Here is a 21725-nt window from a genome sequence, read left to right as displayed (position 1 = left end):
GCTCCCTCTAACGCATAAATGCGTCCCTTGGAGTGGCCGGCGATGGCCCATTGTGTAGTGGGGGCTTAAGTATACGAGGGGTTAAGGCGTGTCCAGACAAGGACGATTTTCCGCCAATCTGATGAAATTGATCGATCATATCAGGACGTGCGGACGCAAACGCCAATTTGGCTGGCTGATTTCAATCGCCGATTATGACCAATATTACCGATAAAATGGAGGTGCGGACGCCAGAATACCAATTTGTGCCTCCAGTCTTCGCCGATGGGGGCACTTTTTTAATTTATAACGCTCCAATATCGCCATAAAACTGAATTTGGTGATTAAATTGGAGATCGATGACAATTTCTTTTCTGATAAAATCGGTTGATTTGATCATCCCGTCTGGACTCCGCTTTATGCTGGAGGAAAATATGGATCATGAACAGTTATTACTCCTATAAAAAAACTTGTGCTTTGTTTATTTAAATTGTGGTATACTGTAGCAAAGAGTAAAGTAAGTATATCTTTTACTTGTCAAGTGTCAAGGTAATGTCAAATAAGTATATGTAAAGTATAAAATACTTCGAAAATAGTTTGAATTTCATAGGTACTCTTAAAATCTGATTGATCAGTGGATCACTGTTAGAATAATCCGATTTTACTGAACGTGAACATATTGATATAACTGCTGAAGCGGGTGAGTTACCATTATTTACATACAATGCGTTACTTCCTAACACAAATTCATAAAAACTTCTTACTCATACTCGTTTCTCACAACATAGAACATAGTCAATTACTCAACACAATGTTCTAGAAATTATTCATAGCAAGATAATCATTTCGTATTTATTTCTTACACACCCACATCTTGTTATTGGAAACTATATAAGTGTTAGTAGGTAGGTAGGCTTTTAGTTGTCTTGGTTTTATAGGTATGTGTACCTCATGTGTACCTACACAATTACAAGTAAATTATGTAAAATCTCAGACACAATTTTATTAAGGCACTGTTTACGTTCTTATTTTGTTAGCACACCTTTCAGTACAATTAAGTAAATTAAAATAAAAGTAGGTACCTAAGTACCTATGTAAATGGATCACAACATGGAATGAATTTAAATTACATCCCGAAAATTAATGATATAATATTACCTAATCAGTTTATAACCAATTAGAATAGAAATTATTATTTATTTTTGTAATAAACTAGGAAATTATTAAAAGTTTAAAGAATATTTTAAGTCTTTTACTTGTCAATAATTAAAAAATCTTTTTGTTAGCTTATACCAGTTGTATTATAATATGGTTCATAAAAGCTAATTACTACTTACAGCATTAAACAACCAATTTAGCTTGAACCCTAATTAGCTCAAAATTTAAGTCAGTGACGGTACATACATTGGCCTGGCCTGGACCCACCTTTAAGTACGTAGATCCGCCTGGCAATAGTCCACATGAATAAAAGATTTTCTACCTTTTACAAAGATGATTAAAAATTACCTGAACTACAATAATGATATTAAGTCCATAGATTAGACCTTAGTTAAAGTTTTTGGACTGTATTTTAAATAGTGTTTTTATGCTTTTCATCCCAAAAACTCGTAACCTGGCCAATAATCTTCCACTGCCGTTGCATACCATTCTTGAAATTTACATAAATTTGCAATATTAGCATTCTTTTACAACTGACGTAAATTCTAGATCTGTCTTATGAGTACCTAAATACGGATCCTTTTTTTTACTAGGCAAAATGTTCACCGATAAAGTTGTCCTTATCACTGGCGCCAGTTCTGGGATCGGCGCCGAAACTGCTTTGGAGTTTGCCAAATTAAATGCATCTCTAGTAATAACTGGAAGGAACCATGAGAATCTGTCTAAAATTGCCAAACAATGCGAAGCCAATTCACCAGTTAAACAACAACCTCTCATAGTTGTAGCTGACATGAACAACGAGAATGATATCAAAACAATTATAGACGAATCTATCAAAAAGTTCCAGAAACTAGATGTTCTTGTGAATAATGCTGGTATGTTAGAATCGGGGACAATAGAGACAACTTCGTTGGCACAATATGACAGAGTCATGAACACGAACGTCCGCTCACCTTATCATCTTACGACATTAGCCGTGCCATATCTTTTGCAAACTAAAGGGAACATCGTGAACGTATCGAGCGTGACGGGTTTACGATCTTTCCCTAACGTGCTAGCCTACTGCATGTCGAAATCTGCTTTGGACCAGTTCACAAGATGTGTAGCTCTCGAGCTAGCTCCAAAAGGAGTCAGAGTTAATGCTGTTAACCCTGGAGTGATAACAACTGGCTTGCATAAGAAAGGAGAGGGCAGCATGAATGATGAGCAATATGAAGCGTTTATAAAGAAGTGCGCTGAAACGCACGCTTTGGGACGACCTGGAGATGCAAAGGAAGTAGCGTCAGTTATAATATTCTTGGCTAGCGAGGGTGCTAGCAACATTACTGGAGCCACTCTACCCGTTGATGGAGGACGCCATGCTATGTGTCCTCGTTAATGATAACAGGTAAAGTTGTCATATCAACTTTCAAGTTCAATGTGATACGAGATTGATAGAGCTTATGGAAACATCATTAGTCAGTATTTTAAGTATCATACAAGCTATTTTAAATAGTATAATGTATTTTTTTCCGAACGTTGTTTAAGTTTAAGGTGTTGGTTTTCCAATAAATTATACTTTAGATATTTTTAAAGATTTTCAATAAAACACTGAAATGTGCAATCCCAATAGTAGGTATTTAATGTTAAATAACGCTTACATACACATTTTCTGATGCTTCCAATTAGGTACTTATAGGAGAAGATTAAAATAATTCAAAATTCAAAGTGAACTTCACCATTCAACAATTTTAGGTACCTATACTTAAATGGTTTAAACAAAAGATTTTTCTTTTTCACTCTTAACGCAGTTGACGATGTTTATTACTTCTTCTGTAATCGCCTCTGAGGCTTCAATGATCCCGTCTGCTGCACAATTCACGATGGTCTCCAAAGCGTCTTCTACTACGTCTCTGCTAACTGATCTCTGAAAATGAAACAACTACTGATTCATTACTGTTTTTACACTAGTGAAAAGAAATTCATGTTTCAATTGAAAAGCATTCAAATTCATATGAAATTCTCTGTGCTCTGGTCTCGAATCATTCTTTTCTCTAATTTTATTACTTACAATATTCATAATGTCAGTCTCTTTTTGTTCCATGTCATCATAAATTTCTCCTCTAGCTTTATTCAGGCATTCATCAGCATTGTCAACTTCTTGAACGCATTTATTCATTTTATCTTCAGCCTCTTTAATGAATTCAGTGTCATCAAGTATCAGTTTTGACTGATGGCTATCTAAAACTGATGCATTTTTAACACTGTCAGCAATACACGATCTCACACTTTGTGCTATTTGCTTTAGTAATTCTTGGATAACGTCCTTGTCGTCCTGTAATAAAAATAATCGTCGATTGAATAATTACTTACTTATTAACAGGTAGTTGAAAGACGTACTTCTTGTGTTACTTACTTGGATACATTGTTTAACTTCTCCTACTTTTTTCTCCAATGCCTGTATAAATTTGTTAAATCTGTCTTTTAGGACTTCTAGCTTGGCCTCAAAATCTTTGATCGCTTCTTCTGCTTGTTTCTTTATATTTTGAAGCCACACGATGATTTTCTCTCTGGTTTTATCAGCTATATCTTTAACGGCGTCCCATGCGTCAATAATACTATTTTTAATTTTATCCCATAAGTCACTAATACTCAGCAACCTGTTTACATCGATATTGGAGAGTTCTTTTGATTTTATCGCATAAATTGCATTGATTTGATTTTGAGTCAGATGTGCCAAGTAACTTTTTGAGAGAACAATTTCTTTTCCTTCTGCATTCTGTAATTGGAAAATTTAGAAGCGTGCTTGTGGAGTAAATATACTGTTTATAATTCATATTAAATTATAACTTACCTGTATCCTCAAAATACAATATATGAAGAACAAAATTAGTACTTTCATCTTTGCTGGCCAGTGCAGAAGTAAATTGGCGTTAACGCTTGTATTTATTTATAGTATCCACATTGTCTTTTAAGTGGCTGTCGGTAATAATTCCCGGTAATAACCCTTGCTGCAGCTTTAATTTGTTAGCTATTCACTTAAATATAGGTCCTACTCAGTAATTTGAAGTGTCTTATCGTGTTTTGTTGTTTATTCAGCCCAGAGAGCCTAAGATGGTTACCACTTTTAGCTTCAGTCATCGCCATCGTATCCGTCACCTAACAAAGCCCAACAAGTGTTTAAGTGCGAGATAGACGCATGCCACTATAAGTATACGATGAAAGGGCAACCGTCATATTCGTACTGAAGTTAATGAATTCGTAATTGTGAACCCTTTCAATGTGTTTAAAACTGTCAAATTCTTTTATATAGCCTGCAATGAAGTAGTAATGGCTTGGAGGCAGGCTTTGGGAGTTTTCATTAATAAATAGTATGAGTATATGACTTAAAGTTTAATGTTAACATCGAATCCATCATAGCTCTACGTTTTACCGTGCTATGAAAATTCCGAGACCTGTAATGTATGATTGAATTGAAATGTATTGAATACCTGAACAAGCGAAAGATTCCAAAATTTAATTACAAGCGTAGCGTGTGGGTCGAAAAGTGGAATCTCGAGTGTTGCTGGGATTTCATGGCAACTTTATAAAAGCCTTCTGTATGCCATAAGAGCCTTTTAGGTATATATACCAACTGATGTATAGCATATTCTTAATTAGTAATTATTTTGGTATAACAAATTACACTAGGAATTTTGGAAAGAAATCTTTTATTTCACAAAAAAAACATAATTCGCATTTGGTATGTACCTACATCAATTAAACCCTTAACCTGTCAGCTCCCAAGGGCTCAAATTTGAGCCAGAACGCTTATGGTGACGTCACACACGTGGGAACTCACGGGTTAATTAATCTTATTATCGATTTCGATCTGAGTATCAACATCATTAACAGGATCGTTTCCAAGTGAAATGCCAACAATTGCAGTTGGAGCATCAGGAAGGGTGGGGTTGGAGTTGGACCCTGTGAGGGCGGTGAATGTGTTGGCGACTTTGCACTTCTGCAGTTCCATGATGACCTTGGCTGTGCCCATGCCGGCTTCGAGGAGGCGTTGGCCGGCGCACAGTTCTAGGGCGACGGGCAACTTGGCTATGGCTATGTCGACGCGTGCGACCTGCGAATGTTAAAACTGATGTTAAGGTGTCATTCGAATGCAGCGCAGAGTTGCTGGTGCAGAGATACGGCTGCGTTAGAGACATCTCCCATTTCCCGTTGTCGCAACGTTGTAGCAGTACATATCTAACAGTGCTGTAGTTGCCATTTGATTGTAACCTTTACACGCGGCTTCGTTTATGTTCTGACTCTTCTGACATAACTAGGTAAGTCCCTATTGCTACACTAAAGAGCGAAAACATTTGAGAAACGGCAGCGAATTTGTATGCTCATATACGAAATTGCTTCCATCCCAGACGACACATAGAAAATCACGTTGCGTATTTGTGACCCTTGACAAATGAAAGGTAGGTAAGTATAGATAGATATAATATCCAGTTGTTTCAATTGAGACACGGAACACCAAGTAATATACAGTCCGGAATTAATTAAACTTTAAAAACTAATTGAATGACAGAATTTACATGAAGATTTGAAAGCGATAAATTTATCACCGAGTATACCAAAATAAATATATTTTCGGAAGTAATAAGCTCTCTTATCGTTCCTTATTCGTAATTGTAACATTCATAACTGCTTCACGTTTTAAACGTTCACTAAAATGGAATTACACTTTCATTATGTACTTACGTTTATTCCGCTTTGCGTCATGAAAACGGCTGCCTTCATTTCAGTTTTCAAGGCAAGCATACCAAGACACGCTCCTTTAATAAAAATGTGGTTGTCGTTGTCTGTACAATTCTGCATTCCCTCCGTCGCCCTGTTGGCGAATTCGAGCCCCCCCTGGGATATTTCGACCTGTCTTGCGATCAGATCGCTGATTTCTTGGACTTTTTCGTCGGCACACGTCATGGTTCTGTATACAGCGTCGTTGAGGAGTTGATCGGCTTGCTTCTTATGAGACTGAAACATTATATAACTCGTAAGGTACTTAACATAATTATGTATATTCGTTCATTTTACCTTTTGTTTAACATTTTGTAATCACTACCTGTACCTTTTTTCTGGTGAGTACTCAAATATTTTTACATCTTACATAGTTTCAATAATATATTTGTCTATTTTTGACTGAGAATATTGAGACACTTATTGTAGCAATTTACCATTGTAGCAATTTACCTAAACTAACTGTGACTTTTATTGTTCAGTATCATATCATGTAGGTAAGCTAAATCTGGATCTATTTCTGTTGTCTGATTCATGTAATTAATTAAGCTGTACCCATAGTTATTAAAATTTAAAACACACTCAGTTACTCTTAAAATCGTCATTTAACTCACCTCGACACACTCTTTGATCGCTCCACCGGCGTTAGAAATCCTATCCGCAACATTAGAGATAGCTTGCGATACTCTCGCCTTCAGCTTCTCGATTTCAGCTTGCAACTTCTCCGTCATTATTCCAACTTGGTCCTTCAAGCCGGACGCGAAGCCGTTCATAGCGTCTGCAGCTTGCTGTGCCGATTGGCAGAGGTTCGCTACCAGATCTTCGATTAGTTTCTTGGTGTTGGCGAAGATATCGGGGCTCTCGGGTGGTGCCAAGGTCTGGGACTGGATGGTCACAGCTTGGCCGAGGGCACAGACCTGGTTAATAAAAAAAATACATTAATATGACTGCCAATTTGTTTCACAGTTTCACCAGCGAAAAAGTAAAAAAAAATTCAAGATTTTTTTTTTAAATAATATATCCGTTTCTAGATCCCTTTTGAATTTGGCTAACTAAATAAAGCTTTTTCCTAAGATAAAAAATAGGTAGCCTTACCACGAGCAGAAACGCGCCAACTGCGATGAACCTCATGTTTGCGAGCTTCTACGATTCCCAGCTGAAATCTGATATTTTCACCGTAAACCCCATGGTTTATATACTGCTCTATGCAAATGCAGTTACCCAAAGTTCCCCGAAGACAAACAGATATATCTTATCTATGGTGTTTCATGGTAAATATTGAATTAATGCTTAGTGATAAAATCAGTTTCTAATGCGTTTGATAATAGCCTCTGGCCGCCCAGAGACCTATAAAAAGGTCTCCTGTTCCATTCTAATTTGAACTTTGTGTTGACAAAATAAAATTTCATTTTGCTTGGCAAGGTTTGACGTATGGGCGGCTAGAGGATAGGTGAAATAGGTTGAGATACATAGGTATTACGCTTGCAGAATAAGGTTTTTCCAGATATCCGTAGCCAAACGGGAAACACTTCACCTGTAGATAAAGCAACGAGTAAAGGATGACTCGGAAGAGGCGTCCGACATGTCATTTTCTATGGCTGATCGGTGATCACGTGCTGCTTTCCATAGATAACGAAGCGCCGAAAGCTCCGGACCGGCCCTGGCCCGGTCTAGCGTGGTCGAGTCATCCTCAACATGTTAATTTAGGTACTTAAAGAGTAAAACGGCGTTAGACACACGCTTGACCATTTGACGAAAATGGCGAGACCGTTTTGGTTAGTATTGCCGTCTTAGACTTTAGACTTGGAAAATTGTAACTTGTAGGTAGCTATAAAATGCATTCTTTCTATACGTCTCTCTGTCTGCAACTCTGTACTCTCTGTAGGTATTGTTTGGCTTATCTATTACCCCTGCTAATAGTATCTTATGTATTGGTTAGGGTTCCGTTGTGCCGTTGTCAACAAGAAATTTTTAGCTTGGTAATATTTTGCATGGTTATAAATAAGTATTAGGTAATATGACGCCAATAAAAGTCATCTGATCATCATATCTGCTAAAGATGTCCACTATTAAATTGTATAGGAATTTGGACCTCGTCATGGGATCTTCACAACGACCCGTCGTGGTTCTCTCATTCAACGGTTTTCTGAGATTTGCGGTATAATCATTACCTACATTATACATACAAAGCTTCCCGCTGTCTGTCCGTCCCTATGTATGCTTATAGATCTTTAAAACTATGCAACGGATTTTGATGCGGTTTTTTTTAAAGATAGAGTGATTCAAAAGGAAGGTATATAGGTATTGTATAATTTGTTAACGTGAAAATACGCTTGAAAACTTCAACGAAGGGCGCCAAAACCCGACTTCGCTCTACCCTGATCACGGGCTCGGGCCGGCACTGGCCATAGGTACTTACTTTATGCGCAGTTTAATATTTATTTTACCTATACATTCAACTGTAAGAAACCACCTACCTACATCAACATTAAATTCAAATAAGTTGGCGTCACCGCAAAAAATCTTTTCACTCGTAGTGTAGCAATAGTTTGCAGTATTTATTTATGTTCTAATTGTGAATTATTCACATCTTGCAACACTTTTAGGGTTTGTCTGGTAAACAAGAATTATTATACCATGTAAACAAGACTTCAAGGCCCTGCAACTAGAACAAATGCCAAAAGCAAATAACATTATCGCACATAATAAAAGATCGCAATACTTATCAAGTGGTCTACGTTGTTAGAAGAGGTCGTTGAACTAACTACTTACCTTGCAGGATTTGCAGGCCAATTTAGAACTTAACCCTACCACGAATAAAAATGGCATTGACAAATAGTTCATAGGTAGGTAAGTATTTTATAGCGTGAAAATATGGTAATGAGCTCTTATATCACTATATATGGCCTTCGTCGATTATGAGAAGGCATTTGACAGTGTCGAGCATTGGGCCGTGTTTGACGCTCTTCATCGCTGTTCCATAGATGCGCGCTATTTTGATTTGCTTCGGGAGCTGTACGCCTCGGCAACCATGCAGGTTCGTCTACACAAGACAAGTAACCCGATTTCCATCAAAAGGGGCGTTCGACAAGGAGATACCATTTCACCCAAGCTTTTTACGGCGGTACTAGAAGACGTCATAAAAACGCTTGCATGGGACAAGACCGGTATTAACATCCATAGTGTCTTCTTGTCGCACTTGAGATTCGCCGACGATATTGTTTTGTTTGCCGAGTCCCTGGATGATCTTCAAAGCATGATCCAAGGACTATACCATGCTTCTTTAAATGTAGGTCTTAAGATGAATAGAATATGTCCAAGACCAAAGTTATGACGAACATCACTGGCAATTCGAATCTCACCGTAAAGGTGGGAGCCGAAGAGCTGGAGGTGGTCGAGCAATACGTGTATCTTGGGCATATTCTATCTTTTGACAAAAAACATCAGGAAAAGGAGATCTCCAGGAGAATCCAGCTGGGTTGGGCAGCATTCAACAAACTTGCGGACATCCTTAAGTCTGAAAACTTTCCACAATGCCTGAAATGTCGCCTCTTTAATCAATGTGTCCTGCCCACCATGACTTACGGTGCCGAGACATGGACGCTCACTAAGCAGGCTGTGCATAAAATACGAGTAGCACAAAGAGCCATGGAGCGCACCATGCTCGGCATTAAACTGCAAGACCGAGTGAGGAATGGCGAGATCCGACGCCGCACCAAGGTGCGGGACGTAGGTGACGTCATTGCCAAGCTTAAGTGGAGTTGGGCGGGACATGTTGCTAGGCAGAGTGATGGCAGGTGGACCAAAATGTTGACGGATTGGTGGCCGCTTACGGATGAAAGAAGCGCCTGGCGTCCGTTGGCTCGTTGGGTGGATGACGTTCGAAGTATCGCGGGGCACTTTTGGATGAAACTAGCACAGGACCGGGACAAGTGGCGTACAAGAAGAGAGGCCTATGCTCAGCAGTGGGCGACCGAAGGCTAAAATGATGATGATGATGATATCACTACGGTTGTTATACGTGGTGGTATGGTATAATTAGGGTGGGAAAAATTGTTAAGTATTTACCTTTAATCAACCATGTAAGTCTGAAATTTTAAATGGGTATGTAATTGTTTCATATAATAAGTTCGATAGGAGCAGTCCAAGTCCCACATTCCCGATAAATGTGAAAAACTGTAGAATGTAGATTAGGGGCTGTTCATAAGTTCATTTTCCCCCCAAATCATCCAAAAATCATGCTGCGAATGACCCCGTTTCTTCCTACGTCATGCTACCATCATCCGATGTCCAAACCCCAAAAAAAAATGTGGTCAGGTCAAACCAGAGGATCATAACAAATATATAAGTTAATACTTACGTAGGTATAGTAAGAGTAAGGATGTCAATTTATGACATTACCGTACCTAATAGTGCCAGTATGACACTGTGGTCAAACTAGAGAGTTTGACCCTCTCTATCGGACCGTTATCTCTAGTCTCCTATGATATTTTACAATAAAGTGACCACATCCGTAGTAACCATGGATGATTTCCAAAACGAGACGCCTACTTATACACTGAGGGAGTGCAACATGGTGTTAATGGTTTTGCTTTCAACGTTTTGTCAGGCGCAAGTCCGGTTAAGTTACACCAGAGATACCTAGATATTATATACTTACATGTTTCCGTTGTTAAAAGATACACGTAATTGGCAAAGGTGTACATAAATATTGTACAAAAATTCTTGAGTGGAAATAAGACATTCGACAAGCAACATACATTGTCAGGGTCATGTTTTGTTACCTACATACATATGTAGAACATTCGAGGCTTGAGATATTTTCTAGCGTGGCTAAAATGGTTTTGTTCATTGAAATGACGGCAATTGTTTCTTAAAATTTTAAGTTCAGCCATAAGGAAGAGGAATTATAACAACGGTAAGTAGGTACGGGTAAATACTTGGATATTGTTGCAGAACGCAAACCAAAATCTGCGTAGAAGGTACATTTTGAAGACATGCTCTTGACAAAATTTCATATTACTCAATTATGATTACGGTATAATTTAAGTTATTTGGACAGATGTCTCAACGGCGAACTAACCATTCTACATTGACGCCTGAAAAACTGCGAGACGCTCAGTAGACGTAGGTACGTTTCACATAGGTAGGTAGGTATCTACTTCTTGTCTTTATGCATACAGACTTACAAATTATAAAGGAAGCCATTATAATCAGTAAGAACATAGGTACTTAGCTAATATTTTCGATTAAGTAAAAAAGATTGTCAAAATTCTGCATCGAATTAAATTATGACATTATGACTTAAGTATCTCTATCTCAAAATAACTAAGTAAGGGCAAAAGACAAATCCTTGTCTAGGTAACTGTGAGGTCTTGTTGTAGGTAACTGTGAGGTTGCTACATTTACAAGACTAACCCCTTATACCTATTGAACATCGAAATTGTATATACATACAAAGGCTCTACTTTTACTGGCTTTAATAAATCATTACCTTGTCTCACAGTCAATACCATGACCAATATTAGTAATAAATGTAAGAATATTAATTAGCAATTAGTATCGCTCGTGAAAATGTGGCATTGACCGACTTGACATATTTGTACGAATGCAGGTGTTAAGCACATTTGCGTCAGAGTTACGTATTAGGCACTTAACAGTTAACATTCTATTACAATGTAACTAGGTGAAAACTTCATATACCTTCTCACCGTACTGGTTTTATGACTAATTCTTTCGCCGTCCAGGCTAGCCGTCTTTGGAATTCACTCCCTCTAAATATTAGTCAAGCTACTAGTAAGTTTTCTTTTAAGCGGATGTTACGTAAGCATTTGCTAAAGCAAGAGTTCGAATAATATCCGTCATTATTATATTTATAGTATGTATTTTATAAATATGTGGTAGATTATATATATTTTATTTATTTATGTAATTTATAAGTATAGTTTGCTTTTTTTTAACTCAATATATTTTCTCTCTCTGCACCAATTGAAGGTATTTATCTCTGTTTGGCCCTATGGTTGACTGGTAGAGAATGACATTTGGCATTAACCGCCACCCACCATATCCGCCATTTTTACATTGTTGTATATATTTTATGCAATAAAGTTTAAAGAAATAAATATGTATATTAGGATATAATTGATGTTGAACCTCGTCGATTTTGAACCTCTTATACGAACCGAGTTTGCTAAATGTAAATAGGTACTTAGTTACAGTTATCCAACTCTGTTATATTTAGGAATGGAAAGACAGAAAATTTACGGAGCTAATAATTCACTGATGTTTAAATGGCATATTCGCGTCAATCGAGTTAATTTGAAGAAGAATACTTGCATTATAATTCTCAGACGTTTTTCTACCTGACATTCCGATCCTCGATCCGAACTTACGAGGGGCGTTCAAAATATTCTCGGTATTGATATCTTACAACCTCTTCTAAAATTTCTTTCGTTACTGGCCGCTAAGGTTTATTCATTGACATTAAAAAAAAGTATAATTCGAACCGAGATGTTCTTTTGTTTTTCTGCAATTGCTGAACAAACATGAACATCATGTGGGAATTGACAATGTTAACTAAATTAGAACATCGATGCGTGATAAAATTCTTGACAAAACAGGGTAAAAATCAAAAAACCATAAAAGAGGAAATGGATTGTGTTTACCGTGAGTCTGCTCCTTCTTTATCTACCATTCAAAAGTGGTCAAGCGAGTTTAAACGTGGAAGGGAGAGTGTTGAAGACGACCCTAGACCTGGCCGGCCTGTAGTAGCTACTTCACAAGAAAATATTGATAAAGTGGAAAAACTTATATTGGAAGATGGTCGAGTGAAGGTAAAATCTATAGCACAAGTAACCAATCTCTCTATTGGTACCGTACATGATATTATCCATGACCATCTTAATATGTCAAAAGTAAGTGCAAGATGGGTTCCGCGAATGCTGACTCGGCTTCAAAAAGACATGCGTGTAGCTTGTTGTTCCGATTTTATTGACCTGTGCGGTGAAAATCCTGATGAGGTGCTGCAAAGAATAGTTACTGGAGATGAAACCTGGGTTCATCATTATGACCCAGAGAGTAAACAAGAGTCCATGCAGTGGCACATTAAGGGTTCAGCTCATCCCAAGAAGTTCAAGGTCATCCCTTCAGCTGGCAAGGTCATGGCCACGATATTTTGGGATTGTGAAGGAGTATTACTGATCGATTATAAAGAAAAAGGTGTAAATATCACAGGACAGTACTACGCTAACATTCTACGTCAATTAAAGGATGCAATCAAAGAAAAGAGGCGAGGAAAGTTAACCAAAGGTGTTATGCTTCTGCATGACAACGCCCCCGTCCATACTGCTCATATTGCCAAGGCAGCTATTGTTGAATGTGGGTTTGAAACTGTTACTCACCCACCGTATAGTCCGGACTTAGCCCCCAGCGACTTCTTTTTGTTCCCCAATCTTAAAAAGGATCTGCGTGGAAATAAATTATCCGATGATGAAGCATTGAAGGCGGCAGTGGAGGAGCATTTTTACACCAAAGATAAAAAATATTTTTATGCAGTATTAAAAAAAAAAATTGATCGATCTTTTAAGTGTATGAACATAGGGGGGGAGTATATTGAAAAATAAAAATATCAAACTTTTCGTACTTGTTTGTTTTCATTCTCATACCGAGAATATTTTGAATACCCCTCGTATTAGAAAATGCCGATCGGAAACCTAACGCCTACTGCATTGATATCAAATCAATAACGTTGCAGAAAGTTGAAGCTGGGATAAAACGCCTAAAGGCCAATAGCTCCGTTGGACCTGATAACTTACCGGCGTATATTGTAAAGGGTTGTGTGGAGTTCCTAAAGATTCCGATACAATATATTTTTAACCTGGCGCTCTCTTCTGGGTCATACCCTCGAATCTGGAAGGTGTCTAGAGTGAGGCCGATCCCGAAGGCGAGTGACACTTCCGTCGTTGAGAATTACAGACCCATAGCCGTCCTTCCCACCCTTGGCAAGCTGTTTGAGTCCATCATTCACCGGATTCTATCCTCACAGGTTCGGCCCTTTTTGTGTGACGCGCAGCATGGCTTTCGGCCTAGTCGTTCGGTAAACACGAATCTGTTGATACTAACTGACAACCTTGCTCAGCATCTTGACGTGGGTACTCAAGTAGATGTCATCTATTTCGATTTCTCGAAGGCTTTCGATCGCGTGGATAACGATGTGCTGCTTAGGAAACTTGATGAAATTGGTTTCTCTCCCAAGTTACTAATCTTTTTTGCCAACTATCTGCGCGATCGGCAGCAATTCGTCCGACATGGTTGTTTTGTCTCGACTCCTTACCACACCCGGTCTGGCGTCAGTCAAGGCTCCATCTTGGGGCCCTTGCTTTTCGGCATTATGATTAACGATCTCAAATCGGTTCTTCGGGCGGCTCAATGTCTCTTGTATGCTGATGATCTGAAGCTGGTATACAGGATAGAGCAAAGAACTGACTGTGAGACGTTACAAGAGGACATCGACTTGGTGTTTCGGTGGAGTATTCAGAACAAACTTCATTTTAACCCAGTCAAATGTTGTGTGTGTACTTTTGGTCGCTCTCGTTCCCCTATATATGAGCATTATATACTGGGATCAGAGCCGATAAATCGTGTCTTTTCTGTCAAGGACCTTGGCGTAGTGTTCGATGCGCGGCTAACTATCCACGAACATATTTTTTCTCTTGCCAAGAGTTCCTTTCAAAGGCTGGGCTTTGTTATCCGAAACCTTCGCGATTTTCATGACCCGGGGGCCATAAAAATGGTTTACAATGGCTTAGTAAGGAGTAAGCTGGAAACTTCGTCGATTATATGGAACCCCTACGAATCGACGTACGCTTTACTACTTGAGAAGGTTCAGAAAGCGTTTTTAAGGTTCCTTTATAAAAAAATATTCGGATTCTATCCTTATCTGTACCCGACAAAGTATCTTCTCGGATCCCTCGGGTACAATTCCTTGGAGGTCAGGCGGAATTACCAACTCCTAGTCACGGCATGCCGAGCCTTGCGTGGTGAGTCGGACTGTCCCGAAGTTGTCTCTGGTCTCGTGCGTCTGTTTGTTCCGGATGTCCCGAGAATGACCCTCAGACCGCGACAACGCGACCTATTGCCCGTGCCGCCGGCGCGCACCGTATCGCGCAGAAACTCGCCGCTTCCCCGTGCCCTTTCACTGCTCAATGCGCTCCTGGCACTGACACCTGAGTGCGACCTATTTGCGTGGAGATGGACGGAAGTGTATACTGAATGCTTGAGATTCTGTGAGGCGATGGATGCTAGGTGCTCAACTGTTCCAATGTAATTTGTCTACACTAGTGTAATGAGCTATTATTGTTGTTATAATTGTTGTTATAAGTATTATTGCTGTTAGTCTAAGTTTCGTGACGCATTGGTTTAGCTGTAAAGTCATGTAAACATGTTTATCAATAAAATAAAATAAAAATAAATAAAAAATAATTGTAAGCGTGCCATTCTGCGTGATAATTATAAGTTAACAAAACGAACCCTAAGAGTTGCGTTATCCGGGTACATTTTTTATATCAAGACAAGGTAACCAATTGGATCATCCGCTGAACCATTAAATGTATATATGTATGTTCAGCGAACCGCATCCTTTGTAACTTAAATACGAACGGCTCCTGAGCCTTTTTTGATATCTCTTTTTTGTGGGGAATCTCCTAGAGTTTCAACATTTTCATTCAATACAATCCAATTTCAATATCCAATATCGTTGTTTATTCCAATAGCTCTCAACTGAAGCATGCACGAGAAACACACTAAGTATTTACCTACAATAATTTTCAAAAGTAACTTTCTGAAACATCCTAAAAACTCTAATTAAGTGCTTAGAACTGTTTATTCTATGTAGTTTCATTTAAATAATAAAATATCTCAAGAAAATGTTGGCGACATAATCCTTAACAAGATAAAGTCTTCATGACCCAGGGCTGCCATATACATAATTTTTTATTATACGATCCAGTGCCTGCAATTATACGAAATTCGATTGCATTATACGAAAACAATAAAAAAAAACGATTAATATTAAATCGATATTTTAAAAACTGGGGTCTTATTACCGCAAAGACCGAAATTCGCAAATTGCGGGGGTCTTTATCTTTTACTCATATGAAGGCGTAATAAGAGTGACAGAGAGGGACGCCCGCAATTTGCGATCATCGATTTTCGCCATTTTTTGCCCCGACGTTGACGTACAGTTCCATTAAATTGTATAACAGTATCATTGACACACTGTTTTTTGAAGTTATTGTCAGTAGTTTAACATCGGTGTTTTTTTTCGTATCCAATTATACCGATTGACCACCTATACCGATACGTAATGGATACGAAAAAAATTCCATTATACAAATTTCGTATCCAATTCTACGATCTGGCAGCCCTGTCATGACCAGGAATAGCAGGATCCAAGGGCGTTCGGGTCATAGATAACAACACAGCCGTTCTTACGCAACCGGGTTATACTTAGGTACACAAATAGCTCTGTCAAACCGGCCAGTCATGTGACTTGATAACGACTCGTGATCTGCATGACCTCACCCCTCCTCTTGTTAAAGGATGCGCGAATTGTTATACGATTAGACATCCTTGCTAGGTCGTTATAGCAAGTCATATTTAAGTGCCCGATTTTGATGTCTAGAGACATTGTCTCAGGTACGTCTCAACTGTTATTTCTTGTTTCAGAACTACCTACTTTATTTTCAATACTTGCACAAGTATGTCTCAATAGGTTTGCATACATGCAATGCCTGCAGTTATCTTCATATAAATAAGACTTGTTTTATGATTATAATCTAAGTTAAGAGCACCGAGGCCGCTCATTGTTGGATCACTCCGGCCTGTAGGTCAGGATTAAGCTAAGATAATTAATGTCACTTAGCTGGGATTACTGCCAGTTCGGTCACGCAAGCAGTCGTCATTAGCCAGCAAATTATAACAAAACACGAACGTTGTTTATGCCACGGTGCGAGAGATAGCTGGTGGTATGACGGTCTCATAAAGATGCGGAAGCTGTATATGCCGAGTTGATTTCTCATCGTTTTAGTAACGACGCCGCACTGTCCCCTCCGAACACCTAAATTATGGTCTATTGATATATTCAAGTACCTCTGAAGAACGGGTAAGTGTGTCTGAATTTATTTCGGATGTAGAAAATGTCTCGTTTTGCGACAATGCCGTTTACATAGTACTTATGTCGCGATGTCTGTCCGTAACCATAGCTGTAACTCAGTCTTATAAATAGGATTATTGGTTTAATTGTATGCCTGTAAATTTTGGTTGCATGTTGAATAAAATATTGCCTCAAAATTAAGATGCTGATACTTTAGCATCTGTGATGATTTATTTTGTGGGCCAAAATTTGTAGATGTAGGTATAGAACCAATATTTAAGATATATATTACTGATTGATTCCAAAGTGAAATCTGCATGATTATTTGTAATAAATTCTCCTTTACAATATTGTAACATAGGTACAACTAGTAAATTCTAGTGTAAAGCGTACCAATGTATATTGTGTATACATAAATGTTTTCTGCAAGAACTGGCACCAATTAGATTGTAATTATTTGTAATACGCCATATTATTTGTGTTATTTATTATTTACTAAGAACCTGTACCTCTGAGCCATAACGTACCTACCAAAAATATAAATTTACAAATATTGCTCAACCTACTTGACGCCAAATATAGACCGAAATCTATTATTACGATTACAATAAATTGTTTTTTCAGTGAGTTTCCGCAGGCATTATTAAATCACATAAGTACTTCGTACTTCTATTGCATTTTTATATAGACATGCACAAATTTTATTGGTACGGTGGTAAGAGATAATTATTGCTCCGATAATTGTGCCTATTGACATAAAATGTTAAGGATTTAACAAAGTTTAAATAGCATCGCGTTTAAGAAAAAAAAAAACCATAAAACAAAGTGCTCGCAGAAAAGTTGACGCACAAACCAAACCCGTTTTAGTCAGATCTCTAGTCCCAGATATTAATTTCGTCATCTAAGTACAGGATTTACTCATTATTTTAGCTATATCGAGTGTTAGCTTATAATCTCTACGAAAACAAAAAAAGTTCATTCTGCGAATTACCTCAATGGACTATTTGTGATAGATGTAGCCAATAAGTGTTCAATTTAGTATGTGTATCGAGTAAGGTCAATTCTTGTACTTTTGGCGTCCATTTTTATGTATGTTTTAAAACACGTTCGTTTCGCTTCGCCCATTTATCAATTCGGTTACGCTGTTATTTTAATTTTACATTATGATTATATTCACTGCTTCTATACTTAACTACGTATATTTGCAGCTGATATTGGTGCTATAGATACCTTGTTCGTTTGTGACTAAAATAAAATTTCGTTATATTCGGGTTACGTTTAGAAATATAATGTACAAAATGAGCTCGCATTTGAATCACCAATGTGAACAATTCTATATTATTTCTATCTTGTAGTTATGGATTAGTTATATTAATTGTGACTAAAAGTCAATCAGTTACTATGAGTGGTTTGCGGATGTTCGACATCGATTTTAACTTAGGTGTTGGGAATTAGTAATCTGCCAAATATAAAATACGTAATCTTGAGCCATTTAGAAAAATCCTAATGTGTATAGATGACGTACCTAAATTTTAGGCATTATTGATAATTCGCGATTACACTACTGCCGAGTGAATACGAGTTTTGATTACAAAAAAACTCGCTGACATTTTGCTCGGCTGGAGTGTACAGCAGTGTTAGACGAATGATGACTCTTCGGAGGTCTCTCATGATTTAGTTAAGGATGTTAGTTAATATATCTCCTGGTTGTTGAAGCATATGATGTATGAATTACACACCGCAACGAGACGGGGTATGTCAATCCAGATGGTCAATTATTTAAGACCGAAATAAAAGTCTGTTCCGTTAAGGCATAGCGTTAATGTGAAATTATGAACTCCATTTAGGTTAAACTGATGTATTTTTAGTCAGAGTTTTGTATAAAATATAGTGCATTTGCATTATTTTTACAATTACTTGAGTGTGCATAAACTTTGACTAAAGACATTGATGTAATGTTAGTAAGATCATTTTTGTTCAGATTGTACCTATCAACTGTGCGTGCATGTTCTAAATACATACAAAAGAAGTTATCGAATCGAAATATACTTACTAAAAAGGCAAATTTACTAAATGTGGTGTTACATAGGTGTACATTTGATACAATATTCTGTAAATATAAAAATCAACAGATGAAAATTGTAATGCATCGAAAATATTTTGCTAAAGGTACTTGACTGTCGACTTGTGTAAAGGGTTTGACAACTTTAACTTAGATTAGTGAACTTGCTAGGATAATGCACATTTTTATATGAAACAGTGTTTTACTGTATAAGAAACGTATGTTTGTCTTGTTGGCTGTTGGAAAATCAAATAAATCGTAGTGGAAATGTCGACACCATGCAGAGACAGGGTCTACGGGTTTACGGAACTGTTCAAGAGAAAAAATATCGAAACTGCTTTCAACTTTTTTCGTGCCTATCGCAGAAAATATGTCTGTGACTAATTACCACCACATGCATGGAGTCTCTATAATAAAACTGCGGACATATTTTCTTTTAGCACGGCTTTTTATAGTAAATTTGCCATTACTGTGACGAATTTCTTAAAAGGCAGTAATAGCAGATTTATGGCTTCTTCAAAGATCAAACACATTCAGGTGACTTTGGCTGGTTGTTTCAAACATTAAAAAAAACACAGTTTACCAGCAAATCAATTGGTCGTTAGTAAAAATGTATTTTCGAATGGGAAACCATCGCCTTTAAGGCAAATACACACTAGGTGCGTACGCAGCGCGTGTCTGAATTTCTATTTACTGGCGTGCACACGTTGAATTATACGCATCTGGTGTGATTTGACATTTGGTGTATAATTTGAAAATTAATAGCATTCGGCGGCTCCCGCTTATTTAAAATGTCGTTAATTTTAACATATCCGTTTGCCATAATTAACATTTATTAACATAATTAATATTTCGTTAAAAGCATAGACAAAGAAATGCTAATAGACGCGTAAAGTAGTGCAAAATAAGGTAGCTGCAAACTGTTTGACCAAACGTGCGCCACGCAGCACCATCTACTTCAGCTACAATTTGCGGCCACAATATAATTCAATAGTTCCGTGCCTTAAGTTGCATACACACCCACACCGCAGTTAACTTTTGAGGAGCAACACTATGTAACACGGTAACATTAAAGTCTATTTTTTTATTCGGTAGACTAAAATGACATTTCATAGTATGAAATGACACATGATGTTCATACTATGAAATGACACATGATGTTCATACTATGAAATGTCATTTTAGTCTACCGAATAAAAAATAGACTTTAAGTAAGTAGAAAACACTTGGAAATCTTGGTGTACAAAATGTAACTACGGTGTGGATGCAACTTTAGTACATTTCCCTTGTTTGTGGTTAATGATTCGAACGGAGATTACTAACAGTATTTACTTTTAACTAAAATAGCTCACAACTAAGGACAAATGGTAATTATGGCAAACAGTAATATGATGGCATATTGTATGCAACACAATAGACAACCCGTCCGCTCGATATGCATCGAAATTTAATAATTTTAGAAATGAAAATGATTATGTAAGAGCGAGTAGTTAGTTGCAATAGCCCATTTGTCAACCACAAGGGGTACTTAGCAAGTAATAGATAATATATTTTAATATTAGACCACGGCAATGCATTGTTAGTGTAGGGACTGCTGGATACTATTATATTTTAGTACCAACATGCCCCAAAGTTATGTATAAATTATTTTGTACATGTTTAATTTTTTGTTCGCATAATTATGTTTATGTCGTAAAATCTACATTATTTTTGTTATACTTTTCAGTTGCTTATTATATTATTATTAATTTTACGACAGAAATGTGAAAAACGTAGTTTAATGATTAGGAAAATATGTGTTTCAGTGTAAATATGATAGATGAAAACATGTATGTAGAAGTACATAAATCCTATTTATGTATTAAATTTGATATTGTTTTCAAAATTGCATCCGATGTTTCATTTAGCGATACCTAAGACCATTAAATAACAACCACCACCTACCACCACAACGAACGCGTCACTTTTTGAGGTTGACTTCGGGCCCGATTCGGATTTTGTAATAGACATCTGTTAGATATCTTTTAGACATCGCCAAGATACGATAACGATATGTTTAAGATCTAAACTGTCAAATTTGTCATTTCCGCGATTCTGGATATACTCTTGAACGAGTTCCACAAGATATTACTTAGAGATCTAATTCACATCTAATAGATATCTAACACGATCTATCGTACAAGTGACATTGGTTGCCCGAATTGCGCTGCAAAAGAGAACTAGTTGAAATCTAAACTAATAACGTATCTAGAATGGATCTAGTACGTGTCGTCTCTTGTGAATATCCTGAAGTTCGAATACGGCAGTTTTACTTACTTAATATCATATTTTTTTATTGATTGGTGTCTTTCTCCAAATTTGACAGTTATATCAGATGGCCTTATACATATTGTGGTACATAGCTCTAGAGTCTAGTTGTCAAAAATTGGCGTTCGATTCAGCTGAAGTTACTGAATTAGTCTAGTAGTTACTGAATTAACTAGTTACCACGAAAGGCCATCTTCTTCAGCTGTCAAACTCGGGAGCACGATTTTTCTTAGAGTACACATCTTGTTGAATGTTCGACATAACTTTGAGACCTCTTTAATAATGAGACACTGCAGTATACATTGATAG

General features: G+C 37.4%; 2 protein-coding genes across 2 annotated transcripts; one reads left to right on the top strand and one right to left on the bottom strand.

The window, feature by feature from the left end:
* The first annotated feature begins 616 nt into the window (after window positions 1-616).
* LOC134649877 (3-oxoacyl-[acyl-carrier-protein] reductase FabG-like) lies at window positions 617-2725 on the top strand. Its single transcript, XM_063504709.1, has 2 exons — window positions 617-679; window positions 1731-2725. The coding sequence occupies exon 2, from the start codon at window positions 1736-1738 to the stop codon at window positions 2513-2515; it is 780 nt and encodes a 259-aa protein (XP_063360779.1). The 5' UTR covers window positions 617-679; window positions 1731-1735; the 3' UTR covers window positions 2516-2725.
* A 159-nt stretch (window positions 2726-2884) lies between these two features.
* Window positions 2885-7082, bottom strand: LOC134649705 (uncharacterized). The gene is made up of 7 exons (XM_063504533.1): window positions 6991-7082; window positions 6510-6812; window positions 5860-6132; window positions 5036-5230; window positions 3533-3895; window positions 3188-3451; window positions 2885-3043 (listed from the first exon to the last, which is right to left on the bottom strand). The coding sequence occupies exons 1-7, from the start codon at window positions 7024-7026 to the stop codon at window positions 2891-2893; spliced, it is 1587 nt and encodes a 528-aa protein (XP_063360603.1). The 5' UTR covers window positions 7027-7082; the 3' UTR covers window positions 2885-2890.
* Window positions 7083-21725: the final 14643 nt, after the last annotated feature.

This window comes from Cydia amplana, chromosome 7 (genome assembly GCF_948474715.1).
Source record: "Cydia amplana chromosome 7, ilCydAmpl1.1, whole genome shotgun sequence".
In the NCBI taxonomy this organism is placed as follows: Eukaryota; Metazoa; Arthropoda; class Insecta; order Lepidoptera; family Tortricidae; genus Cydia; species Cydia amplana.
This window is presented reverse-complemented; position numbering and strand designations above follow the sequence as displayed.